This window comes from Vipera berus, assembly GCF_964194415.1.
Source record: "Vipera berus genome assembly, chromosome: 1".
NCBI classification, from domain to species: domain Eukaryota; kingdom Metazoa; phylum Chordata; class Lepidosauria; order Squamata; family Viperidae; genus Vipera; species Vipera berus.
In genome coordinates this window covers 292,674,241-292,685,443 of record NC_138202.1, presented here as the reverse complement: position 1 = coordinate 292,685,443, position 11,203 = coordinate 292,674,241, and the positions used below count along the sequence as shown (strand labels likewise).

Sequence of the window (11,203 nt, the reverse complement as noted above, 5' to 3'; positions counted from 1 at the left end):
GAAATATGCTACACCAGACACAACAGGATTTGCTTCTGAGATTTATTCTACAATATCTACTCTTCTTTTCATTTAGTGAGTTTGCTGCTTGTATAAGCAAGGATGAATCTATAGCCTGCAGAGATAGAAAGTTTAGTGTTTAACATAGATCATCTCATTTCCACTCCAAAAGAGAAAAGGGCAGAGAAAAGGTAACAGAAAAAGAGTATTTCCCCACAAAAAAAGACCTTGCTGTTGGTGGTAATTCCCATGAATAGTTAGTTTGTACTGCAGGGTGTCAAACTGCCGGCCAGTGGACTGGATCATCATGTCAAAACCACGCCCACCCCATTTCCGGCAATGGGAAAAAAGTCACAATGTGTCGCGACACATCATGTGATGTTGCAAGTTTGACACCCTTGTACTGGATTCTGGTCCATTCTATTTAACTCTTTGGGATATTCAAAACCATCATCTAACAATCCCATATTAAAGTGAACAATCATCTTAACATTTTGATAGGTCATTCACCTCAACTGGGAAATGAAAAACAACTCTAAAATATTGTAGTCTGATGTTTCCAATAAAGTATTTGGCAAAGCCATAAATGGTAAAATAAGCTAACATAAGGCTATCTTCATACAAAATTGTTTTCACTATCTTGTTAATACAAATAGTCTTTTTTGCCGAACATTACAAAATACCAGCCTTCCCCAACCTGGCACATTTCAGATATGTTTGAACTAGCATGCCAAATAGCTGATTGTTGACTTTGTCTTTGGATTGCTGTACCTTTTTCTCTATTATTTTTGTCCATCTCTGTTATACAGCCTGAATTCCATTATCCACTTATGTTGCTTTCCTGCAATTAATTTAAGCTTTTCAATTGCAAGACATCACACAAACTCATCATACATTGGTTTGTCCACCTAGGACAAGGATGTCAAACTGGCAGCCCATGGGCCAGATGCATCGTGCATAGGCCACGCCCACCCCGACTCCGCAATGGCAAAAAATGTCACAATATGTCACGATACATCACATGACACGATTGAGTTTGACATCATTGATCTAGGAGAATCTGCCTTTTGCCTGGTAACTTAAAAGGGACTTATCCTTTCAGAGGAGAGGTCAATCCTGTATATGGTAGGCCAAGGGTAAGGAATATTTTGTTAAGTTGAAGTGAGTGCTTTTGTAATACTCTAGCAATTGAATATAAATGTTATCTGTACAAAATTTACAATAAAATCATTTTATTATAATCAGTGCATGTGTTATACAGACTTTTCTATTCAAAATGCTGAAAAAAATCATCTTGATGTAGTGAATACATTTCAAATTCACCAGTTTGAGTATTTCATATTTATATTTCTAGCACATTCTATCAGACTAATGCTACATGTGATTTTGCTTTTTGTAAGTTAGTATTGTAACTAAACTGTCATTTTTATACATCAAAAATATTTATTATATGACCAAGGTAACAGATTATTCCACATCAGAAAACATGAAAGTTGAATTTGAACATTTGATTTACTAAGATTTATGTGTGGCTACACAGAGGCTAAGATATAATATGGTTGGTTGGTTTTGGTTTAATAGATTGTATGTACCCACCTTCTACCAGTATGTGTGATCCCAGGTACTGTAATAATAAGTCATGATTCATAATGTAGCATGTAAAAATTTAGACACATTCATTTTCTATTTCCATCTTGATCTTAATGTTGAATTGTTTTAATAAACATAATTCAATATTAATCCATGAATTATTATATTGCAAGGTAAATGAAGGGCTGTTAACATGACAAGATGCTTTTCCCTCCTCTCTGTATAAAACTTTACTTCTGAAATGCCCATCATTCTTAAAATTACAACCTCCTTCCAGTGCCTCTTAAAAATCAGACATCCTAAATAGATGGTACCAACTTGAAATCTTTTTACTCAATGTTCAATGTCCTGAATGAAAATCAATGATCAAATAATGGAAAATCACTGTTCTCCTTAGGGTGATTCACATAGAATTACCCAAGGTCAATATTGATAGTCTTGTCTTCTTAAAAGTTCTAAAGCAGCAGTGAAAGGATGCAACTACCTCACTCTCTTGAAGTGGGTCCTCTCCACATATCTTATTCTGCAGGACCAAGTATTTCAGTTTTGCTCCAAAGCTGAGCTGGGAAAATAACAGAAGACTGGAGCAATTGGAGTATGAGATACACCCTGGCTATTGGTGCTTCAAAGCTCTTATTCATACAGGTACATTTTCCCAATAAGCCTCGAATCATGTCATTGTCCTCTTGTCCTTGGAAATATTGTAATAGAGGCTTGCATATATCTGGGGGGAAAATATTGTCCTGTTCTATGAAATAGTCTGGCTATATATTATCCAGCTTAATACAGGTTTATCCTATATTAGAAATGTGATACTAACGAGTTTCACAGATTAGCAATAGTGAAATGTGTATTCTGGTTATATCCTTTTTTATGGAAGCAAACAAAACTTCCACAAAAATAATATTTTTTCCACAAGATTCATGTTCAGGTTTTGCAGTAGACATCATACTTCAGCTTGGTTCCCAGCTTGGTTCCAGCTAAACATTCCTTAAATTTAGCATCCATTTGCTCATTTTGAGCCTTGCCAAAAATATTCTTCCAATCTCCTACAATGCCTGCAACAAAAAGAAAATGGGAGGGTCAAAGAAAACAGAATCACTTACTTGATAGTTTTAATAACAAAAGATTTGTAACTTTATAACTGGGCACAACATGATACAGTGCACTGAGGATTAAAGAAATATGAACACATCCACCAATTTTCTATGGTTCTTTCTTAGCCAAATCTATTAAATCTATTGTGTTGCTTCCAGCATTTGCTGTCATGTACAAGCACCAGAGCCAGTTGTGAAAATGAAGTCAAAACCTCTTTATATGAATGCACCCTACTGTGTAGTCTCCAGGTAGCCACAGCAAGTGAAATAGACTGAGTTTAAAACAAGTTCATCAGGGCCAGTAATCCTTAGAACCTGAATACAAATATTATAGTAATGCTTATAGTTTTATAGCTATGCATGTCTTAACCTCAAACTCACATTTTTAAAAAGTACAGGATAACTGATGCACTTCCAACTCAGATAAGGGAAAACAATAAACAAAAATGTGAGATCCCCTTGATCTCCACCCCTTTTTTCATTTACTGCCAACAATATCAGATACTAATTTTCCTTTCCACATTCCAATTTCAGAAATTTAAATATAGCTTTTGACATTCTGAAACCACATACTTGATGAGGCACCAGAAAATATGGATAGGTCTGCATCAACCTTTTACACACCTCTACTCAGTACACCTCAGGAAAAAATAAGAACTAAGAAGCAACAGAAAGTAAGCAGACAGGTAAGAGGAAATAGATTGAAATATAGTTTAATGTAATTTATAATGAGACCATAGATCTTTCTAGCCTTGCTTCTACCAGAGCTGTATTCAAATTCATAACTTGTCTTTGTTTTAGAAACTTTTTTTCTTTGAGGATCTTTTCAATTCGTTCCATCCATAAATTTTCTGACTTCCCCTTTCTCTGAATCTGTTCACTTCTCACAAACTTTGGTAGTACAGCTAGTCCTCAACAGTTCATTTAGTGAGTATTTGAAGTTACAATGGCACTGAAAAAAGTGATTTGCGATTGTTTTTCACACTTACAACCTTTGCAGCATCTCTTCTAGACACTTGGCAACCAATTCATATGTATGACTGTTGCAGTGTGCTGGAGTCATGTGATCAGCTTCTGTGACCTTTTGACAAGCAAAGTCAATGGGAAAACCAGATTCACTTAACAACTATGTTACTAACTTAACAACTGTGTCAGGAAAGGTTGTAAGATGGAGCAAAATTCACTTAACAAATGTTTCACTTAGCCACAGAAATTTTGGGCCCAATTGTGGTCGTAAGTTGAGGACTACCTGTAGCTGTAAACCCTACAAAGTGTGCTTGCTGCATACAATTATGGGACATTCGTAAATAGAAATGCTGTGAATGCTTTGGTGGAGCAGTGGGCTAATGCCTCCTTAAGTAACACCAGCTGCCTGCAATTAAGTGCAGGTTCGCATCCCACCAGGCTCAAGGTTGACTCAGCCTTCCATCCTTCCAAGGTAGGTAAAATGAGGACCCAGATTGTTGGGGGCAATTAAGCTGACTTTGTAATAATGCCACTTGGGGTGTGTGTGAAAGCCCTAATAAGCAGGCATATACATAGAATGAAGGCTACTGCTAAGCTTGTAAGCCGCCCTGAGTCTTCGGAGAAGGGCGGGATATAAATGGAATTTAAAATAAAATAAAATAAAATAAAATTTACTAATGGAAATTTGATAGAGGGGAACACTAGAAAAAACACTTCTTCCCTGTTTCCTTTTTTGTAAACCAACCTTTCCGGAAGAGCAGTGGACCAGCCATCCCATGTGTTTCCTGCGACTTATCGCGCACTGCTTGGAAGGTAGTTCTGTCTGCAATAGCCTGAATTTGCTCAGTAGTAGCAGGGAAACCAAAAAAGGTAGCTATTTGCTTTACTCCTGAAACCAGGTCCTGAAAGCAATATAGTGATATGGTTAATATCCTATGTAAGTTGTGTACATGGTATATTTGATATTAATTATTTATATTAATGTTATGAAAAGCTGTATTTCTTAGAGTAAACTTGAGTAGCTTCAGATTCAAAACCCACTATTAGATATGTTGAATTGAGCATGGAGCGAAATTGCAAACAATATATCTAGTCTATACGGAGCCATACAGACTATAACCCAGAATAGTTTACATGGTGGAAAAGCAGAAAGAATAAAAATCTGTTCAGTGGTATCTAACTCTCTTCTCACACAAACCCACAAATGCTTAAGGCATATTTACATCATTAAGTTACACTTTAGGGGAAATTGTCATAAACAAGTGGCATTTTTTTGTAAGAAAATTGGATATCAGCCTTCTCCAATAGAGCTTTTTCTTCCTGCGTCCCAAAATAATTTTTCAAATTTTGTAATACAATTGCTATCAGCTAGTAGATGAACCCAAAATGGCACATAAAATAGGTTTAAAATATATTTTAATGCCATTAGAGCAAATCAAAAAAGAAGGCTAAGGTCATTGTCCTATAATTTTAGGAGTTTAGGATATGGGTGCATAGGATTATTCACTGGTGAGAGAAGTAACTTTTGCTATTCAGTCTTTTTTTCCAATCATTTACTCTTCAGGTGTTCAGGCTGTCTCCCAACTTTTAGAACAGGATGAGGAAGTGATCCTTATAATATATTAAGACTCAAATTCCAGCCTTTTGATCATGCCATATCTTATAAAACCAGTAAGAGTTTGGGACAACCTCTTCTCATCTAATGTATATGGAGAAGCTTTGCTCATGATTATGAATACACCCACCTCTTCTAATTCCTCATATGTCAGAATCAGAACGTTTTCATCATCTATATGTTTGTTCCAAGCAACAGCCTGATCAAAATAGGATCCCCAGGCAACTATAGTATAAAGGCAGTATATTAAAATGACTTTATTTGTAAAAGAGTCCGCAGAAAGCATTAACAATTAACAATAAATAAATTATATAAATTTATTATAATTTTATATGTTCCTTAGGGAACACCTGCTGCTGGCATCAACTTCCCTTCGCCCTGTGCGTTCCCACAGAGAGGGCCTCCTCAGGGTGCCACCGATCAGAGAATGCCGATTGGTGGCCCCCAGGGGGAGATCCTTCTCTGTGGGCGCCCCGGAGCTATGGAATCAGCTACCGGTTGAGCTCCGGATGGCGCCCGATCTTCGCTCCTTCCTTTCGTACAAGCCGGCCTGGCCTGATGGGGGGTTTGGTGGGGTTTTTATTGTTTTTTTATTGGGGTTTTTAATATTGTATTGACTGTTTTAGTGGGCATATATTTAATCCTTTTTTAATTTTTGTAATTTCGTATTTTTATTCTTGCCCTGTTCACCGCCCTGAGTCCTTCATGGGGCAAATCTTTATTTCCTGTTTTCAGCCTATCTTGAAGGCTATCAAACAGGCAGTAGTCACACCGGACAATTCATATATTTGTGTAAATTACTAACAAAGAATTAAAGGGAAACTGAGATGCATTTCTGACTCCTTAGTCGTCTTCAGTCAGCTATACCCTTCTGAGATTCGAACCTGGGCTGATTGCATATAACACTGCCTTGTATGCAATCAGCCCAGGTTCGAATCTCAGAAGGGTATAGCTGACTGAAGACGACTAAGGAGTCAGAAATGCATCTCAGTTTCCCTTTAATTCTTTGTTAGTAATTTACACACACACACACACACACACACACACACACACACACACACACACACACACACACACATATATATATATATATATATATATATATATATATATATATATATATATATATATATATATATATATATATATATATATATATATATATTTCATACTCTCTCTGGATAACATATAGTGTTGCACCAAAGTGTTTTTTTATTAAACATCTATTCATTTCCTTATTCTTGTATCCATGCATCAACCTTCATATCAGCTCTAAAATGTCTGCAATCCCCTAAAGACAATAGGAGTTGTAAGGTAATATCTCTTCTCCTGGAAAGCAATGGGCTAATGGTGTTTGTTCTGCTGGTTGGAAACAAGTTTCTATTTCTACTTACATAAGTTCTCAAGATACAAAGAATACAAACGCCTTTCTAGGAACTTCCAAATAAATAAGGCCAGCTCTTGTGGAAAGCACTTGTGAGAGTTATCAGTTCAGCTCTGGCTAGACACAAAAATTAGTTCTCAAAATGCTGACTATCTATGCTGTCTGTCCCAAAGTCTTGTCCAGCAAGTAAACTGTGCAAGCTTTAATGCTATTTCAAAAATCTTGTGGGGTCTTTTTTGCTCAGGGGCAATAGAAATGTGTTCATCTATATCACAGAAAATAAGCTCTGATCATATCATTTTCATTTCTCTTAAAGGCAAACATTCTTCCAAAGGGTGTCTAACATCCTAGAAAAGCAAGTTTGATAGCACTCCTATTAGAAATCATAGTAGTGGCACATCTCAGTTTTTCCCCTGGTGGTCAGATTTGTCAAATTAGCCTAGCCTTCTGTTTTCCAAGTTATTATATTTGAGCCAATCTGAGAATTTAAGAATACCTTCTCCATTCATAAAATCTGAGAAAAAATCCTCCCATGAATTATAACTGGGAATGGTTGGAGCATTTTTATGAAAATGGAAAAACGATGCTGCTGTATCTTTAGGATTTCGGAACAACACCAATATCTAAGGTGAGAAAAAAAGAACAGATATTTTAAATTTCCAGTGACATGAATGAAAGTACTGTATTACTGGCAAAAGTCCCTATTATATTGCAAATTGATGCTGATGAATAGCACTACCTAAACTACATTTAAAAGGAAATTAGAGGTTGAAATTACATCCATTAATTGTTTAATGGAATCCTTCAGAAAACAGTCACCCATACTCCAAATCCTCTCTTATCTTTTAGAAAGGCTACCAGATCTAGACTGCCAAAATCCAATCAACCACCAAATGGCAGCAGAGAATTAGTTTTCAGTTCTCTCTTTACTGCCATTTTGTCATCCTCCAGATGTCTTCAATCCAAATCTGCTAGCTTTACCTTCTATTACCAAAGGCATACAATACCATGTTTCACACAGCTGTCATTATCCACTGATCTCTTGTGGTCAAAGGTCCTTCTTTCCTAGTTAATTTATTTTGAATGGGGTTACTAGACACTTCATATCCTATGTTCCTGATACATATCTATAGTCTAGTAGCTAAACTATCACAGTACCTAGAGTTATAAAATATCTGATACGTTACATCAGATACTTTCCTTCCAAATGTTCTGGATTACAGTTTTCTAAATGCTTTGTCATGCTAGCTGGTTGTTAGTAACCTGCAGGCTACATAGCTGCCTAATTTCATGCATTATATCATTCCTATAAATATTACAATAGGCTCACAACACTCCTATGAATTGTTTATCTAAGGAAGTCCAGGAGTAAATATGAAACATAATGCCTACCTTGGCCTTATTTTTGAAAATAGATTTGGGCAGATAGTTGTAATGGAGATGCGTAGCCACAATCCTTGGAGAAGGAAATTGTTTCATCCTCTTTACAAATAAAAACAAGGAAAATATTTTTTAAAAAACATATCAAATGGGCCACTCGTGCATGTACAGATTGGCTCTACTGACATATAAAAGTAATTCGTCGCCTATATCAAAAGGCAGTTAGAATAACATTGATTCTCTAAATCCCATCTGCAGATTTTATGACACCAAACTGAACAATATTGAGATATGCCAAACGTTTCATATCACTCTATTTTTAAATTCCAGACAAGCAACAAAATCACAACCCATTCCTGAGCATCTAATGACTGGAGCAGGGGTCTGCAACCTTGACAATTTTAAAACTTGTGGACTTCAGCTGATGTCCACAAGTCTTAAAGTTGTCAAGGTTGCAGACCCCTGGACTAGAGGACATTGCTGGCAAACTAGAGGCACATTTCAGACAAAAGAACTTTCTCTATTGCCTTATTTCATTGCAACAACTACCGCAGATGAAATATCCCATTTTGGAAAGCCAGGTTTTGCTACTAAATAACCTGAAACTTTTCTGGATCTCCACACTCCATAAATGGCAATTCTGTATTCTCTTGCTTAATTTTCAACGTTGTGGCAATCAGATCATTCACAATGAGAATCAACCAATTTGCTCCTGGGGGAAGAGAAAACAAGAAAAATCATAATAAAATCTAAGGACGTCATTATTCTTGTTGAACACAGCAAGGCTTCATTACCTCAACTAACTGCAAAATAATTTGCAACTAGATATGGTTAGATGAAAACTATCCATAAGTTTCAGTTAGTGTACAACTAATATTAGTTGTTCGGTATTTTAAAGCTGAATCTTTACCAGATTGCTAAATTATCATCTATATAGCTGCTTCAGCTTGTAATAGCATTCTTCTATGTTTTGATACATTCCCTCACATATATTTAAATAAATATGTTTGTTTATGCCTCAAAATCAGAAAGGAATTTTTACTTCAAGTTGAGATTTCCATTTTTGTTTCAAAGCCAAGTTGTGGTGTTGGGACATTTGTTTACCATCATAGCAGATTACAAATGAGGAAATAGATATAGCCAGTTTGGTCTAGCGGTTAAGGCTCCAGGACAGAACCCAGAAGACTGAGTTCTAGTCCCACTTTAGGCATGAGAGTCAGCTGGGTGTCTTTGGGCCAAACGTTCTCTCTCAGTCCAATTCATTTCAAGGCTCGTGATTGTGGGCAAAATAGAAGGAGGAAGGAATATGGGATATGTTCACCACATTGAGTTATTTATTTATAAAAATAAAAAGTTAGGGTTGAAAAAAACTTCAAATAATAATAGCTGGAGGACACAAGGGAAGGGGAAGGGGAAAGACAATCAATGCAACTAAGTTTTAAGCCTAATTGTAAAGTCATGATCTAGCCAAAATCTTTGAATCAGGCATTACCGAGGTTTAGTCATAGTTGTCCCCATACTCTGTTGAATAAATCACAAGGGATGGATTCACACAATACACTAAGCCATTTTTTTAAAAAAAAATGACTAAGCGTGATGCTTGAAACATAAAGGAATATATCTTAAAATAATATAAAGCATGTTAAATAACTGAAGTATACATTTGCGGTGAAATCATCAGGGCAAAAATCAGTTAATGGCACATGCCAATTTTTCATTATTATACAAAATACTTTTAAGCTTTAAAAACCTCTTCACATAAGCTTATGAAATGCTAATTGAATAGTTCAATTTTCACTTAACATTTTATTTACCATTCTGTTCTCTCCTTTGTGTATAGTTTATACAGTTTACATAATGCAGCATCTAACACCAACTAATAATTGTAAAGCTAATTCCGGTACAAAAACTTTCATTAGAAAAAGGAGGATTAGTGGCACTATTTCTGTATAAACCATCTCAATGGTAATGATAAATATTATGTAACACATTCAGAATATTAAAAAGGAGGTTTTTTTTACAGTTGCTTATGATCTCATTTGGCAACAAAATAACACAAGAGCTCTTTCTATTCACCACATTTGGGGTAGGACACCAACACCGCATCATCTTTTCTGCTTTCAAAATTCTCCAGGGCTTGGAATGTCTCTGCGCTGCACACTGTATTCGGGTAGAGAATCCCCTGGTAGGAAAAGAGAAGTTCGTGGAGTTTAAGGCCTTCGGATTTTTCCAGCACTTTCTCTATTTCTTCTATGAATTTTTTCTCTGTCATGGTTGCTTTCTCTGTTCTAAGCTAACTACCCTGTTGTTAAGGCACCAAAAGCTTTTAAAGGTATTTGAGAGGTGACCGAAACAGCGTTACTGTATACGGTACTTATCCTTTTGTTTTCTGTCTTATATAAGAAAGCCAAGCAGCTTGGGTTACCATCTTTCCCTCCTCCCTTTCTATTCTCCAGATGAGAAAAACTATCAAGTCCTCCTGCTTAAATATTGTTTACACTTTTGCAGATAATCCCTACTTAAACCAAGAAACTTTGACAAGGAAGTAGGAGAGAGAGAGAGAGAGAGAGAGAGAGAGAGAGAGAGAGAGAGAGAGAGAGAGAGAGATCTAAATGGCTTAATAAGCATCTCCAATCAACATCAAATTTATTTCAACGTATAGGGCCACTGTTTTATTGTAGCGGCTCTAAGTCTAGGCTGCTACTCCGTTACAGCCACAATATAACCAAAAATAGATTCATCCTTGGCTGCCAAGTATGTTACAGAATTTAATTTCTTATACTATGATCAGGAACTTTGCAAAGTTAAGATGGTAGTCATACCAGATGCTCCCAAATTATAGATACAAAGCACCTTTCTATGTAGCCATCCTAATTTTTACAGTGTTGGGCAAAGTGCAATGAGATTATCTTCAGTTTCCACCACATAACTCTATATAGTGATCCATTATTAGGTTTTACAAGTGCTGTAGGATGCAGAGCTACACCTGCAACAAGTAGTTCGAGCCCCATGAATAAGAGACGCATTAGCACTAGCAAATTCCCTGAGCGTCTTTTAACATTGCTCTTGCGCGATTAATTTTGGTTTGCACCGACCATCATTCATTCCTGTATTGCCAGGCTAATTCCGAAACACGCTGACAGAGGGCGTACTTTGCTCTGCCGGCTTTTT

At 36.3% G+C, this 11,203-nt stretch overlaps 2 protein-coding genes across 2 annotated transcripts in view; both read right to left on the bottom strand.

Annotated features, from left to right (window-relative positions):
- Positions 1–1,226: 1,226 nt before the first annotated feature.
- LOC308668825 (sulfotransferase 6B1-like) lies at positions 1,227–10,304 on the bottom strand (the record flags this gene model as incomplete). The annotated part of the gene is made up of 7 exons (XM_081329030.1): positions 1,227–2,648; positions 4,399–4,555; positions 5,399–5,493; positions 7,149–7,275; positions 8,045–8,134; positions 8,632–8,744; positions 10,109–10,304. The coding sequence occupies 7 exons, from the start codon at positions 10,302–10,304 to the stop codon at positions 2,518–2,520; spliced, it is 909 nt and encodes a 302-aa protein (XP_081185156.1). The 3' UTR covers positions 1,227–2,517.
- The window catches only part of CEBPZ (CCAAT enhancer binding protein zeta), a 36,673-nt gene continuing 35,574 nt past the window's right edge, over positions 10,105–11,203 (bottom strand). Inside the window, exon 18 of the mRNA XM_081328991.1 lies at positions 10,105–10,214. The gene's annotated coding sequence lies outside the window, so the exon portion shown is untranslated. The remainder of the gene's footprint in view (positions 10,215–11,203) is intronic.